Source organism: Papaver somniferum, chromosome 3 (genome assembly GCF_003573695.1).
Source record: "Papaver somniferum cultivar HN1 chromosome 3, ASM357369v1, whole genome shotgun sequence".
Lineage (NCBI taxonomy): Eukaryota > Viridiplantae > Streptophyta > Magnoliopsida > Ranunculales > Papaveraceae > Papaver > Papaver somniferum.
This window is the reverse complement of record NC_039360.1, coordinates 180,957,260-180,973,750: the sequence shown is the minus strand read 5'-3', so window position 1 is coordinate 180,973,750 and position 16,491 is coordinate 180,957,260. Positions and strand designations below refer to the sequence as shown.

The 16,491-nt window shown below is 36.6% G+C and overlaps 1 protein-coding gene and 1 long non-coding RNA gene across 8 annotated transcripts; one reads left to right on the top strand and one right to left on the bottom strand.

Moving 5' to 3' along the window:
• The first annotated feature begins 1,659 nt into the window (after window positions 1–1,659).
• Window positions 1,660–5,427, top strand: LOC113358194. Its single transcript, XM_026601726.1, has 6 exons — window positions 1,660–2,439; window positions 2,532–2,746; window positions 3,678–3,942; window positions 4,036–4,121; window positions 4,224–4,315; window positions 4,428–5,427. The coding sequence occupies exons 1-6, from the start codon at window positions 2,089–2,091 to the stop codon at window positions 4,679–4,681; spliced, it is 1,263 nt and encodes a 420-aa protein (XP_026457511.1). The 5' UTR covers window positions 1,660–2,088; the 3' UTR covers window positions 4,682–5,427.
• An 807-nt stretch (window positions 5,428–6,234) lies between these two features.
• On the bottom strand, window positions 6,235–10,543 carry LOC113358193. 7 transcript variants are annotated; one of them, XR_003364252.1, is made up of 7 exons: window positions 9,434–10,543; window positions 9,184–9,339; window positions 8,216–8,437; window positions 7,960–8,094; window positions 7,723–7,861; window positions 6,866–6,987; window positions 6,235–6,568 (listed from the first exon to the last, which is right to left on the bottom strand). It is a non-coding gene; the product is annotated as an uncharacterized LOC113358193 (long non-coding RNA). The 7 variants fall into 7 exon arrangements; XR_003364255.1 differs by having other exon boundaries at window positions 7,723–7,895; window positions 7,979–8,094; XR_003364256.1 differs by having other exon boundaries at window positions 7,979–8,094.
• Between the last annotated feature and the right edge of the window lie 5,948 nt (window positions 10,544–16,491).

Below are 16,491 nucleotides of genomic sequence, written 5' to 3'. Positions count from 1 at the left end.
AATATTTATTTTGGAGAACATAAAATAAGTGTGCTAGCACAGCACAACACGACACATCACGTTTATTTTTCTGGCACAACACAGCACGACACGCCATTTAGCACAACACAACACGTCTGAATCTCTGGCACAACCCAGCACAGCACGCAGCACGCTAAGCACGTGACTTCGTGGGCTGGGCTGTGTTGTGCTGGGTCGACACGTTTTACACCTCTAGTGGTAGTCCTTGAAGGACTCGTATGTGGTCGGAGAACATATTCAAATTTGTAATCCTTGTAGGATTCAAATTATATTCTGGTAGCCACTTGACTTGATTACGTCAAGTTAACAATTCTTCATGTGTTTTTAAAAATTTGGTACAAAACCAAAAATACGGATTAATTAGTTGATGCTATCAACTTTATGGGTCTCTTGAGGAGTCCTTAAAAACACAAAAATCCACACTTTAGCAGCATGAATTCTATATATTTTTTTTCCTTTCTCAAAACTGCAGTTGGAATTATGCTAGCTTAAACTCGTCTTTGAAATAGACTAGAGTTATTATTTTGATGGGTTTTTTTTTTGTAAAACTCATATAGTTGGGTTAGCATCCATATTTACGTCAAAAGTTGTACTCTTTTCCCTTTATTTCAGGTTTTATCCCATGTGGTTTTCCTGACAAGGTTTTAACGAGGAAACATCTCGTTGACGTTTGATTTTCTTTCAAAAATGTTGATATTTGTGCTCTTTTTCCTTCGTCCAAATTTTTTCTCACTGGGTTTTATTGGCAAGGTTTTAGTGAGGCAGTTTATTCAACATAGTGGTCATCCAAGGGGGAGTTGTATAATTTTGGTTATTTGGTGGATTCCCACCATTAACTAGGTCATTCTGTTTTGTTAGACCATATCAACATAAGAACCCTTAGGAATTTGGATATCATTATGATCCATATATGGTATGATCACAAACTTTACTCACCTATGGTACTATAACTGCATATTGGCATTTTGTTGAAGAAACTACATCAACTACTTTTGCAAATCATCTCCGACAAGCTAGGAATCCAAGAAGTAAGGCCTCAATGTACTTAAAGAAGCGTGAAGACTCGAGAACACTACCATTAGAAGACTAACACAAAAGAAGACTTCATCAACTTGGAAATTTCTCACAAAAGCATTGTTATCTCTGACATTCAAGAAATTCGTTTACCGAAATTGGCTCGACTCGAAGATTTGCAAGCCAAGATTTAACTAAAGTACTTATCAGGGGGAGTATCAAATTAGAAGGTATTTTACTGAACTATCATGTTGTACTCTTTTTCCTTCATCAAGGTTTTTCCCATTGGGTTTTCCTTGTCAAGGTTTTAATGAGGCAACATTTGCGTGTCCAAATCTTTTATAAGTTTTCTCAATTGTACTATTTTCCATCCGATCAGGTTTTGTCCTTTTGGAATTTCCTGACAAGGTTTTAACGAGGTAATTAGCTTAGACACAATGTCATCAGGAGGAGTGTTATAAACATGTAATTATGTTAAGAATATCTAGAACAAATCCCGTTTATACTGGGATGCCCTTGTGTCTAGTCCTATAAATAAAGACTCCAATATCTGTCTATTGTACACATCTAACAAGAATTTATCTCCTTCTTCCTAGCTATTTTACGCCTTCGCATGGATTTACAAGAGATTCATCATTTTTCTTAACCAAAGAGCTTCTTTCCCCCCAAACCGTCTTTGGATTCCCCGTATTAAAAAGAAATTCGGGTCACAGAAAAATATCTAATCTGGTCACTAATTTTTGTTGTTTTTCTTAAAAAATTGTCAGTCTTTTTTTTCCTCGTGGGGGTTTATGTATCAGTATCAGTCTCTGAAAAAACCGTTTTATTAAGGAAATCCCAAAACTTAAATAAACAAAGAAACAAAAGTCATCATCTTCTTCCTCATACCACCATTAATTAGATCTCATTATCTCAAAAACCCTAGGAAAAAACCCTAATTTACAATAGACACAAATAAATTTAAATAACCCTTTTTCTCAAATTCAGTCGTTTTCAATCCCCTTTTGTCTGCTTATCAAACAAATCCCATTTTCTCTGGTAATTCAGAAAGCAATGTCTGGTTCAGGAAGATTTTCAATGGCTCGTAGTCGAAGTGGTGATCGATTCTATAATCCTCCTGCCATTCGTAGACATCAACAACAACAGCTATTACAACAACAACAGCAAGAACATGAACAATACCAATTACAACAAAACCAGTTTCATCATCAAAATCAAATGATGATGTTGATGAGAACAAAATCACCTAACAACCGGACAGAATCAGATGATTCTTCACCATCTTCATCGTCAAAACCCTCATTTTCGCCGCCACCACCTAAAAAATCATTAATAAATTCAACCAACTTGGAACGGTTTCTCGAATCGGTTACTCCTTCTGTTCCAACTCAGTCCTTCTCTAAGGTACATTTTTTTATTCAGTATGAAGAAGCAATCTTTTTCATCTTATAAACAAAGGGTCCTATTTTTATTTATTTTTATTCATTTTGGCACAGACAAGTATGAAGGCATTAAAAACAAGTGATACGGATTGCTTACATCCATATTTCAACTTGGGAGATCTATGGGAGTCATTTAAAGAATGGAGTGCATATGGAGCAGGAGTACCTCTTGTATTGAATGGAAGTGATTCTGTTGTGCAATATTATGTTCCATACTTGTCGGGTATTCAGCTTTATGTTGACCCTTCAAAGCCATCTCCCGGGTTAAGGTAATACTACTACTTTTCTTGTTGTTTTGATGATGTAGTGCTTGTTGTCTTCAAAAAGTGGAATAAAAGATAATGTAGTGCTTATTAGATTTGAATTTTTACTATTTGAGGAAGAACTAGCTCTAGTTGGACGTACTTCTTTATGAAAATGGTCTATGATGTGGGGGATAGAGTGACTTTGGTAGAATGTGTTGAGTTAACGTGAAGTTCTGGTGGTACTTAAGTTAGTGGGAATGTGTATAATATAGAGGAATATCTGGTGCTTAGGGATGATGGGAGGTACGGTTTGAAACAGTGAAAGACTAGTGCTGTAGTTGACGGATACAATGGTTAGTAGAGATATAAGGTGGTGTCGTAGAGGAATATCTGGTTGCTTTGGGGTGATGGTGGAGTTTTTGAGGAGTAAGATGCATTGGTGTTCAGAGGTTACAAGTACACGTTCATATTATAATGCATTTAATTTGTTTTTTTTTTTTGCTTGTAAATGTAAATGATATGCTGCAATGTTATATACGATTAAATTTGCCATGTTAAGGAGTTGCTGATTTATGTTCTTTTATTCATGATAACATTATGATGATTTGTTTCTTACTCAAGAAACAAACTTATAATAATTGAGTTGTATGAGGGACAGCCTCACCGGTAAGGCCACTTACAGGACGGAGATAAAGTGGGAGATACATTGTTGACCTCACAACAGATACGTAGCACCTATTAACGACGATCCTGAGTCATTGAGTGAGTCTTAGGTCATTGGAATCTTTTCCATATTTTTTGTAACTATGTGAGAGATAATATAAACATAAAGGTTCCCTTCTTCGTGTTTTCTCACCCTGGAAGTTGCCGTGTGACATTGGTCACTTGTTTTTCAAGGCACCAAAGACATAACAATTGCAGTTTAAATTTTTTCTGACACTGTGAACTATGGCAGTCGACCTGGTGAGGAAAGTGATGCTGAATCTTCGAGGGAGACGAGTAGCGATGGCAGTGATTGTGACTTGGAAAGACAATCTAAACATCTTCAAGATGAATTATGGACGAAGCAGAACCCAGCAGATGTACAGAGATCATTCAGGGATAAACCTCTCAATGGTACATGTAGTGATGATGGTGAGGTTAGCATCCCTCCAGGGAAATTGATATTCCAATACATAGAGCGTGAAGCTCCATACAGCCGAGAACCCTTGGCTGATAAGGCAAGTTCCTAAAAATATTCATACTTGGTAATTGAGTCTGTTTCATGATGCGTCTGTATATCATAACAACTTCTGTTTCTTTGGTTGCTGTAGATAGCAGTTCTTGCATCTCGATTCCCAGAGCTCAAGGCGTACAAGAGCTGCGATCTGCTATCTTCAAGTTGGATTTCTGTGGCTTGGTAAACTTTCTTTATCCTATTTAAGGATTTTTAATGTTGGTTTAGCAGTAGTCAATACCAATTTATCTCTTTTAACTCTGTGGTTAATGCTCTTCAATGCAGGTATCCTATATATAGGATACCCACAGGACCCACTTTACGGGATTTGGATGCGTGCTTTTTAACCTTCCACTCCCTATCAACACCTTTGAGGAGTAACTCTCTCTCTCTCACACATATATATATATAATATACATATAAATATGTATTTGCCCTCATTGTACCCTCAATCTTGACATGTTCCCGTTTCGTGTTTTTCTATGCCAGATACACCTAGTGGCCTCCCTGGCTCAAGTATTGTCAAGTTTAACGGGGCAATTGATTCTTCCTCGAAACTAACACTACCAGTCTTTGGACTTGCATCGTACAAATTCAAGGGTTCTGTTTGGACTCCAAACGGATCATATGAACGTCAACAAGCAAGCTCATTATTGCAAGGTGCTGACAACTGGCTTAGGCTCTTGCAGGTTGATCACCCTGATTACAGGTTCTTTGCCTCGCACAATACATACCGGAGGTAAGAGGTTTTCTTAAAACCTACTAATAAGAAATAGAAGAAAGAGGAACAGTAGTTCTAGATCTCGGTCATTGGAACAGCTGGTGTTGCTCCGTGTGTCCCAACTATTTGTGGCAATGAATAGTCACTCCTTCTGATGTGTCCTTTGGTAGAATGTCATCCTCAGTTTCTTTTGCTACTCTGCTCTTCTGTGTACAACGTTGGTTGTGTCTCTATGTTTTACATCTCCCCTCCTCCTGAGTGTTTTTCAGAAGCGGATATGGTAGAAGAGAAAAACATGTTTGTGGTTTTGATCAGTATAACGTTAATGGGACCTGGTACTTTCAGTCGGCGGTGTTTGAAAAGTTGACTCTGTTACACAAGGACAGCATTAGTCAAGGGAGGGTGTGACAATCTCTCTTATTTTTTTTCTTTTTTTTTGGGTTCAATTTTTGGAATACAGGAAAGAAGCTGATCAATTTGGCTGGAATCGGTCGACATCTATTAATGTTGTCTGACGAGGTTTTTGAGATAGATTAGATTATAGAGATAGGATCTGAAAAGGTAAAAAAAAGAAAAGAAAAGAAATGTGTGTCGCTTAAGATATGTATTTAAACGTTAATAGCTTTTGTCATATTTTTGGTTGTTTGAACATATAAACGTAGTCAGTATTAACTGGGTGATTATGTTAAAACCCCCCAGGATAGTATTTATACTGGAAAATAGTGAAAATATGAATCGATATCTTTTGTTGAGATGATTCTGGGCTCACTGTTGTTTCTATGCTAGCAAATAAACATCTTTATCGAGGTAGTGATGGGGGGACTATGGAGAGGCTTTGCTTGTGAAGTCGCATACTTCTGTATTTTGGGCATACTGTACGTACCATAAGACTGCGCGCTTTAGGCCGCCCTACTCGACTCAAATGCACTGAAAATGCCGATCTGATTGTGTGAAGAAAAAGGGTTTCCGGTACCAGACCATCTGGTCCGCGGTACCCCCCACAAGAGTCCAAATTTGGGTCCTTACACGAGTTCACTCCTTAACCAACTATATCTCAATCCTACGGGTAGATTCACTCCAAAATGGAGGATAGATTACCAATTAGCTCAGACTAGGCTCCATTGTCGCACTCCTTCGCCCCTTTTCACCCTAAAGTCTTTCGTACACTCCTTAGGTAGTGGATACTGGGCACTTAATTGTGTACCGTATGAGAAACAAATTTGTTTTTTTTTCAAAGGGTCAGGATCCGGTAACGAAACTATTTGACAAAAGCTTTTGGCAAATCCTAAAACCGTTACATTTTAGCTTTTGGCAAATCCTAAAACCGTTACATTTTTTATAGGGAGAAAACGGTTTAGTCCAAAAACACATCAAAAGTACGGATTAGTCCATACCGAGTCAACTAGGTACAATTTAGTCCAAAAATTATTTAAAATATGAAAAATACACATATAATCTTCATGATTTACAATTTAGTCCAAATATTTACAGTTTAGTTCAAAGTGACTCATAATGATGTCATCAATTTTAAATAACATAAAAAAAATTTAAAAACTTTTATCTTTGGAACCGTTATGTCCAAAATTCGCAAACTTTATATATTCGGAAAGCACTTTCCGAGAGCTACAAAAAGAATACCCATATGACTATATAATTCTCATTTTTAAAAAATCTTAGTTCACATTGATGTACAAACATGTACTCATCTACAAAAGTCCAGAAAAATTCAAAGACAAGACAACATGCACCCGTTTGTACACCACATACAACTTGAATCGTCCATCTAAGAACCAGTACCGCCATTCATATTCAATAAACATAACACGGAAGCTCAAATGGATTTGAACCATCAACATCCGCAGACCTTGTTATAAGCTTGGGCGCTTTACCATTTTAAGCTTATGAGTTCCTGAAAATAAACAATAAAAAAAAATCAACATGTGCAAAGTAACAAATAACATGTGTATATGTGTACCAAAAACATGTATACCCATGTATACAAGTCTATATCCAAGAAAATTATCGACCAACATGTGTAAAACTACGTGCACATAAACAATTATGAACAAAAACAACGATGTACAATAATGTACATAGCAAAAACAACTACGTGAAATTTAATGTGGAAATTATATTGTATGGCAGTGATAACAACAAAGTAGAGGTGTTTAAAACTCAGAAAGTGGAAAGATCAAAGAAGACTTACAAAAGCCAAAAAAATCTAGACGACGTTATCGGCAGCTCAACTCACTCATCCTTCAAAGGTTCATATCAGATCATGATAGGGATGCTTCGGGGATACCGCATTTTATTGCTGCAATCCATCACCTGCAATACATACTTTGTCTATAAGCTACACAAGACATGGGCTCGATGCAAAATAATATAATCTTCATAAAGCGAATTAAGAAATGATTCATAAAGTGAGAACAAAAAATGGTGTACAAATATGTACACATCTACAAAATCCCGAAAATAGCTAAAACCGATTCGTCCATTTTTATTAAACTTCTTATTAAATTTGTCAACATATTCGAGCGGCTAAGACATCGATCACTAACAATGTCTGCATCCTAGCAATTGTAAAATGATATGACCTAAAAATGAGGCAGGACAACGGTGTACTACTATGTACACATTTGCGAAATCCAGAAAATAGCTAGAACTGAAACTGATTCATCCATTTTCATTAAATTTCTTATCAAATTTTTCGACCAGCTAAGATGTTCACTAGCAATGTCTACATCGATTGTAAAATATTAAGACCTAAAAATTCTAAACTCAACAGTAAGAGATTGTGCGCATTAACCATGAACCGGTGTACAACTATATCCGCATTAACAATCAATAGGTGTACAACTATGTGCACACTAAAAATCAACATCTGTACAATTATGTACACATTCAGAAAACAGGTGTACAATTATGTGCACACTGAAAATCAAACTAGCGATAATGATAAAATATATGAAATCATAAGGAACATAAAGGCGAGTAATAAGAAACGATATCATGGTAATAACTGCTAATAAGAAATGATGACAACTTGAGAAAGTATCTTACCTCAACCTCCAAATCGTATCATGTTTTAGACGTTGTCCAGATTTTAGTTCTTTGTTGTTAACTATGACAGAGCATTTACCAAAATTCTTCATATCGAAACCATTTTCGTCTATCTTTATCGTTGTCTAATAAAATGAACCTAACATAATACATATTATGAAGGTTCCAAATAGCTGTAAACAAATCATAAGAAGCAACAAGTTTTATTTCATTTCATCATTTCATGAGACTACTTACTATCATGCCAAGTGCAAACCTTCAACACGGGGCACAAGTACATCACGCATTCCCCAATAGCCCTAGGCATACAAGAATAGGCACGTACCTTGTTCCATCCTTATGATTGCACTCCTTGAATGCTCGTATTGATACCTTGACACAGAAAACGGAAAAACAACACCAAAACCAATAGTTTTAGACAATTTTTATGAAAAACTAATATAACATGGACTGAAATGCACCACCAATGCTAAACTTAGTGTCAGCAAATCACCTTCCTTATCTGGAATACAAGATCCCAGGTGCGTATCAAGTATCAGCACCTAACGAAGTTAGCGAATTTGTGAAAACTATCAAACTATCGGCCTTCAAAGATTCATATCAGAGCCTGATAGGAATGCTTCAGGGATCCCACTGGTACATAATTCAAGTAACCTTGCAAGATTGCAAGAGAGATCAAATATAACTCCACATTTCTTTGTTGCAACTCCATCACCTGCAAAACATAGACTCAATGTAAAAAAATGTAATGCCTATAAACGAGACAGGACAATGGTGTACAACTACGTACACATGTACAAATACAGAAAGTAGCTAGAGCTAATTCATCCACTTTTATTAATTCTCTTATCAAATATGTCAACAAATTCAAGCAGCTAAAACGTTAACAGTGTCTATCCATGCAATGGTAAAATGTTAATACCTAAAAAATGAGGAACGAACAAAATCGAGAAAACAGGTAGAACTAAATCATTTAGAAAATCCAGAAAATAGTTATAAAATCCATAAAAACAAGAAAGATTGATATCAAAGTGCATCTGGGTATAATATATTTTTGTACCATTAATAATCAGCATGTGTACAATCATGTACACATTATCAATCAACAAGTGTGCAACTCTGTATCGATTAATCAACAGGTGTACAACTATGTACACAGTAACCATTAACATGTGTATAATTATGTACATACTAATATGGTCATTTCATTTGGTTAAATGATACTGCTAGCGCTGCACTATAAGGAACTAGGAAAAATGATGGGAGTATTTTTTTATAGGACTCCTGCTAGAAGGCAATTACTCAGTAACAAAACTACCAATCACTAGTATTATTTATGCAAGATCTAAGGCAATTACTCAGTAACAAAACTTTGATACACAACTTGGACTCCTGCTAGAAGGCAAAGTAGAAACACCAATCACTAGCATTATTTATACTAAATCAAAGGCAATTACTTACTTGTTTATGGGAGTGCCAGCAAACTCGTGGATGAACTAATTCCCCCCGCCCATTATCTGGATGGCAGTGACGGCTTCCCATGTTAATTCGTGGCTTATTTTCTTCATTAGTTCCTTCCTTAATCTCCCATACAAAAACCCTTGGTCTATGCTTGCACTGGAAAAGAAATTAACATACCAAAAAATATCAAGGACCATATAAGCAAATTAAATGTATACCAAGTAACAACACTAAAAAAATGAGATATTACCTTGCCAAAAGATGCACATCTTCCGCAAAGAATGTCGTGTCCATCACCCTCTAACAGGAAAACATTATTTAAGATGATTAGTGGAGCTTGTGACAAACCTTTATACGTAGCATTTCCAATGCTACATATTCTCTTAAACCATAAAGGGGAGAGACTGAAGGAATGAAAGGTCACACTAATTACAAATTGATGGTGCTCCTTGCTTTGAGTTCCCGCCTTAGTGCCTAAATAGGAATCGTGAACTATGGCCAGCAAATGTATTATGGGTTCTTCTCTGATCAATATATAATTTCAGAATTCATTAAGCACAATGTAACCACAATGATCCTATTCAATAATGACGAAAATTTACTAAGCAGTTTAATGCATTTTGAGTTCTGTTCTAATCAACGGATATTTCAGAAATCATTAAGCATTTCAACGTATTCACGGTGAACCGTTTCAACAATAAACCAAAAAAATAAAATAACATGTAAAACATTTTCAGTAATTCAATGAGCTCTACCGTGGGTAGACACACTGACATATAACTCTCTGTCTTTCTTTGAATTCTCCCATAAAGGAGCGATGGTTTTTGAGGATGGTGAACAGAAGAAAATTATATTTACTAATAAAATCTGATTAAAGAAAAAACAAACAAACATAAGCAACATTTTCCCAAACAACATGATCTTACTCATAAACTGAATAAGAAATTGAAACCGAAACCGAACTAATTAGGTTTTTGAAATCCTAATTATTTTTTCAGAAACCGATTCCGAAGTCGATAAATTAATAGTGGCGATCAGATTTAAATGATAAGAATAGATTACACTTATCTTTCCAATTGCTTTCAAGGATGAACTCTTCAATATTGAAATTGAATCTTATCTAGTTTTCCCCTGACTGATTAATTGTCAAAGAAGGTACCGATGATAGATGATAACGATTTAGGTTTTCAAGTTGAATCAAATTGAACCGAACCGATTATTTGTTTGATTCCCAGATTTATGTTTGGGATTCAACTTTCATTGAGAAGAGAATATGTTTTTCACGGGAGCGTTGTTTCAGGCGTTGAAAATGAAAAGGTTTGATGTTCTTCAGGAGAGAGTAGTTTCTGTGATTGAAATGAAAAAGAAGAAACTGAATTATGAAGAAGAAATTTCACTGATGGGTATTATTGGTAGTGTAAAACACCGATTTGGACTGAATCGTTAAAAAATGGACTGACCCGTTCTGAATTTGGTGAATTTGGACCTCATAGTACTAGGGTTTGAGGGACATGACTAAACAGTCTAAAGCCCAACATAAATGGGACTAAGCGTTAATTCCTACTTTTTCATATCTAATGGTTCACATTGTTGGTGTAAAATTAAATATCCTAACAATCTTCGAGATGTGTGTATGATGATCGAATCGCCGCCGTTGATTAGATTGGGGGTACCTGCAAAGACACTCCGATGCTAAAATCAACAAGAGTTCTATGCAAGTAAGTTGTGGAGAAAATGAATAGAAATTGTGTACCTTTTGAGTTGGATTTTAGCCTCTATTTATAGGCCTAAACCCTAATTTGGTTCCACAATAACCCTAGATTTGTAGTTATCCAGAATAACCACTAAGATTTGTACTTATCTTTGAAGATCCTTGTCTATCTTCACAAGATTTTAGTATATCCTAGAAGATCCTTGTCTATCTTCATAGGATTTGAGTATATCTTAGAAGATCCTTATTATCTTCACAAGATTTGCATATATCCCCACAACATTTGTATCTATCTTGAAAGATCCATATTTATCTCTTCAAGATTTGTATCTATCTTGGAAGATCCTTGTCTATCTTCCAAGATTTATGTAAATCTCAAAATGACTTCTACAATAAGTTCTTTGGGCTTCTACAATAAGATAAAATGGGCTTCCATAATAAGCCACGTGGGTTTCCTCAATAACCCCACGGGTTTCCATAATAAACCGTATTGGGCTTCCATAATAAGCCATGTGGGTTTCCTCAATAAACCCGCGGGTTTCCACAATAAACCGTATTGGGTTTCCATAATAAGCCATGCGGGTTTCCTCAATAAACCCACGGGTTTCCATAATAAACCGTTTTGGGCTTCCATAACAAGTCATATGGGTTTCCTCAATAAACCGATGGGTTCCCATAATAAACTGTATTCGGCTTCCATAATAAGCCATTTTGGGCTTCCTCAATAAACCCACTAATTTTTATAATAAACCTAATTGGGCTTCCATAATAAACCTAATAAACCTAATTGGGCTTCCATAATAAGCCATGAGTTGGTTTCTTTAATAAACCACCGGGCTTCCTTAATAAGTCTGGTTGGGCTTCCTCAATAAGCCAAAGTTGGTTTCTTTAAACCACCGGGCTTCCTTAATAAGTCCGGTTTGGATTTCCTCAATAAGCCAGAGTTGGTTTCTTTAATAAACCACTGGGATTCCTTAATAAGTCTGGTTGGGATTCCTCAATAAGCCAGAGTTGGTTTCTTTAATAAACCACCGGGCTTCCTTAATAAGTCAGGTTTGGGCTTCCTCTATAAGCCAGAGTTGGTTTCTTTAATAAACCACATGGTTTCCTTAATAAGTCCGGTTTGGGCTTCCTCAATAAGCCATAGTTGGTTTCTTTAATAAACCGTGTTTCACCGCTATGCAATAGCTTGTGCGGCATGCACGTGCACCATTTTAATGTGGTACAAACATCGCCCCCTCTTAATTCTCAACTTGTTGAAGAATTAAGAAAATCAAAAGATGAATTAACTGGCGTTGCTCGTTCAAATCCGCCCAAAGTTGTGTTAGTGGCCTTGACCATCTTGTTGTGTGGATTCGCCCCAAGCTCGGCTTAATAATTCAAAGCACCAAAAATATGCTTAACCATCTCATAAGCCATTGCTCCTCAAGCACCAAACACATGGACACGAGATGTCCTCTTGCTCCTCCTTTAGCTAACCTATGACCTACGTGTTTGTCTTGTAAATATTCGAACGTTACATTCTTGAAGCCATGTAAGTTCAGTTCTTGTCTTTTCCTTCAGATGTTCTTTTTATTAGAACTTTCATTTCCTAACTCGCATTTTTTGTAGGATATTGCGAGAACTGTTTTTCCGTGGATATTCATTTCCTTGGTTTTTCTCTTTGATAGAAAAACGCTTCAATTTACTAAACTAGTTTATCTCTTTAATAGAAAAACCATCAAAATATCCATATAAAAATTCAGTGTCTGGATTAGATTAATAACTCAACTTCGGCTTCGAGAACATACCTCCCTCGAATGCAGGTTGCTCCCGTATCTTGCTAGGAACATTGATTGCCCATATGCTCCCGTACTGGCCTAGAACTTGCCGACTCTATGCTCGTGTGTCTGCGAATAATGAGTGTACGACAATCTCTAGTGTACAGGTTGACTGTCTCTAGCTTTTCGTCATACATTTCCTTTCTTTCGCTCCATCTTCTTTACTAAACGCTTTTCGTTTTCTCCTTTTGTTTCATCATTATTGAAACATTTAATCTCTTATTCTTGAAATACTTCTATCAAATCACTTCGTCTTTGTTTTTGTCTTCCTCTTTTATAGAAAGACATTGCACATATTTCTTTAATGAATACATATATTCTTTAATATTTTTCTTTCGCTCTTTTCGCTCCATCTCTAGCTTCAACTTTTGTTGAAACACTTTTCTTTTCTCTTTATTAGAAAGACATTGCAGCTACCTTAACAATCGAAATACTTAGTCTTTGTCTTTCTCTTTTATAGAAAGACATTACAAGTATGTCCTCAACAATGGAAATACTTCGTCTTTGTCCTTCTCTTTCGTAGAAAGACATTGCACGTATTTCTTTAATAAATACATGCAATCTTTAATATTTTCCTTTTGCTCCAATTTTAGCTTTAGCTTTTATTGAAACACTTTCCTTTTCTTCTTCTCTTTATTAGAAAGGCATTGTAGCTATTTCCATAACATTCGAAATACTTCGCCTTTGTCTTTCTCTTCCATAGAAAAACATTGCAACTATTTCCTTAATAATCAAATACTTCGTCTGTCTTTCTCTTTATTAGAAAGACATTGCAACTGTTCCTTTGATAACCAAAATACTTTGTATTTGTATTCCTCTTTTATAGAAAGACATTGCACGTATTCTTTTAATAAATACATGAAAAAAGTTTTCTCAATTGTGACTATAAACTTGATTTATAATGTAATCGGGGAAGACTTACCTCCCCAGGCGTTCGTTCCTTCCATCTTAGTCTTCCCCATGCTAGGCGTCACTTTAGCCGCCCCCAATATCTGTAGAGATATTTCCAACTAGAAAAGATGCCCCCATGTGAAGCAGGAACTAGATCTATTATATCCGATCCTTATTTGCTAGATGGATCTGGGCTTTTGGTATATTTTCCGTTGCCATCTTATTTCTGGGTTCATCGTGATTTTTCCTTTTGGAATCACCCTTATAATGTTGTCTTGGTGTGGCGTGTTCCTTGGTTCCGGACCCTTTCATCGTATATGACAACTTTGCTTTCTTTGCTTATCTTCAACTGATCATGTTGCTGCTGAACCCCAAGCAACAAACCAAACGAACTTTGAATTCGATCATGTTGCTGTCAACGAACCTTGAACTCGATCATGTTGCTGTCCCAAGTGCATACAAAAGTTTCTTGAATATAGAAATTTTCGCTTCCATGCTGTAGGGAATCGAAAAACGGTTCAAACGAGCCAAAAATCACTCAATTCGGACTTAGAACGAAGAAGTTATTGACGAAACAAGTTTCCCACGAAGCGCGCGTGCTGTCGCAGACGTGGTACTGATGACAGTGCACAGTTGCTGACATGTCCATGCTGACTAGACAAAGTACTGACGCGGCATCATATGTGCCGACGTGGCACGCTTACTGGACCGCCTATGCTGATGTGGATGTCGTTGACTGGATAAGAAAACTAACGAGGCAGTTGCTGACAAAGCTTTTCCGCTGACATGTCATTGCTGACTGGACCTGAGCGTTGTTGACGTGGCAGGTCTTATTACTGACATGGCGAATGTTGACTGTACCGGCTAAGCTGACGTGTCATCTAGTGACTGGACATTTGTTGCTGAAATGTACACAAGTGGTACTGCTGACTGTGCAGGCAGTGCTGATGTGTCGTTGACGTGGAGTTGCCGTGGCGCTGACTGGATGAAGAATATGCTTCCTGTCACGCTTTTTGCAGCACTTATTTCTGTTGCATTCTGCTTCTGATTCTGCAACACTCTCTGTGTTTTGCAACGCCTTTATCACAGTTTCTGTTGCTGTTTCGTACTACTTTCTTCAACTGCTCGTCACAGTTTCTTCAACTGATTCGCAACAGTTTCTTCAACCTTGTAACGGTTTCTTCAACCTCGCAACGGTTTCTTAAACCTCGCAATAGTTTCTTCATCCTTGTAACGGTTTCTTCAACCTCGTAACGGTTTCTTCAACTGTTTCGCAATAGTTTTCTGAACCCTATTTTTTTTTCCTTTTCTTCAAAACGTTTTGGAGATTTTCTGCAACTTTGTCCGAAAACGTTGTAAACTATCTGCAACTCTGTTCGCAACTTTCTGGATCACAACTTCTCTGAAAACTTTCTGCAACTTTCTCCGTAAAAATTGTAAACTTTCTGCAACTCTGTTCGCAACTTTCTGGATCACAATTTTCTGTAACTTTTCTCCGAGAAAGTTGTAAACTATATGCAACTATGTTTGCAACTTTCTGGATCACAACTTTTCTGAAAACTTTCTGCAACTTTCTTCGAAAAAGTTGTAACTCTGCAACTCTGTTTGCAACTTTCTGGATCACAACTTTTCTGAAAACTTTCTGCAACTTTCTCTGAAACAGTTGTAAACTTTCTGTAACTGTTTTCTTTCACAACGTTTTTGAAACCCTAATTTTCAAAAACGCTTTGAAAACAATTTCTCTCGATGGGGAAACACGATCATTTACTCGTAGTCCCCTTAGTCGGCGCCAAAAGATGTTGGTGTAAAATTAAATATCCCAACAATCTTCGAGATGTGTGTATGATGATCGAATCGCCGTCGTTGATTAGATTCTCCAGAGAATTGTTGATGGAAAGTGGAGGGGGTACCTGCAAAGACATTCCGATGCTAAAATCAACAAGAGTTCTATGCAAGTAAGTTGTGGAGAAAATGAATAGAAATTGTGTACCTTTTGAGTTGGATTTTAGCCTCTATTTATAGACCTAAAACCCTAATTTGGTTCTACAATAACCCTAGATTTGTAGTTATCCAAAATAACCACTAAGATTTGTACTTATCCTTTAAGATCCTTGTCTATCTTCACAAGATTTTAGTATATCCTAGAAGATCCTTGTCTATATAGGATTTGAGTATATCTTGGAAGATCCGTATTATCTTCACAACATTTGTGTATATCCCCACAACATTTGTATCTATCTTGAAAGATCCATATTTATCTCTTCAAGATTTGTATCTATCTTGGAAGATCATTGTCTATCTTCCAAGATTTATGTAAATCTCAAAATGACTTCTACAATAAGCTCTTTGGGCTTCTACAATAAGCTAAAATGGGCTTCCATAATAAGCCACGTGGGTTTCCTCAATAAACCCACGGGTTTCCATAATAAACCGTATTGGGCTTCCATAATAAGCCATGTGGGTTTCCTTAATAAACCGAAGGGTTTCAACAATAAACCGTATTGGGCTTCCATAATAAGCCATGTGGGTTTCCTCAATAAACCCACGAGTTTCCATAATAAACCGTATTGGGCTTCTGAATAAGCGGGGGTCTAACAACAACACCAAATATTTCGCTTAGCAATATGTATGGACTAACTCCGAAATACTTTGCTAGAGAATCAACTAGACAGTCAGACTCAATCTAGATAAAAGTATCTCAAGGAGTTAATATCTCTCTCTTGATTTGATTTTTACTCAAGCTAAAAACAATAGTGAGTCTTTATCAAATACAAGGAATAACTTGGACGGTACCAAAGACCAATGTCCAAGTGTTAATCAATGAAATCGACAACCACAAGGTCGGATCTCCAATAGATTAACCTTTAACGCACAACCTGTATTATT

What these genes read in the sequence shown, in the direction of transcription:
- LOC113358194 (XM_026601726.1), top strand. Translation starts at nt 2,089, where the DNA reads ATGTCTGGTTCAGGAAGATTTTCAATGGCTCGTAGTCGAAGTGGTGAT. An exon ending in GAGAACCCTTGGCTGATAAG is followed by an intron (nt 3,943 to 4,035) that starts GCAAGTTCCTAA and finishes TGGTTGCTGTAG; the next exon opens with ATAGCAGTTCTTGCATCTCG. An exon ending in CCTATCAACACCTTTGAGGA is followed by an intron (nt 4,316 to 4,427) that starts GTAACTCTCTCT and finishes TTTCTATGCCAG; the next exon opens with ATACACCTAGTGGCCTCCCT.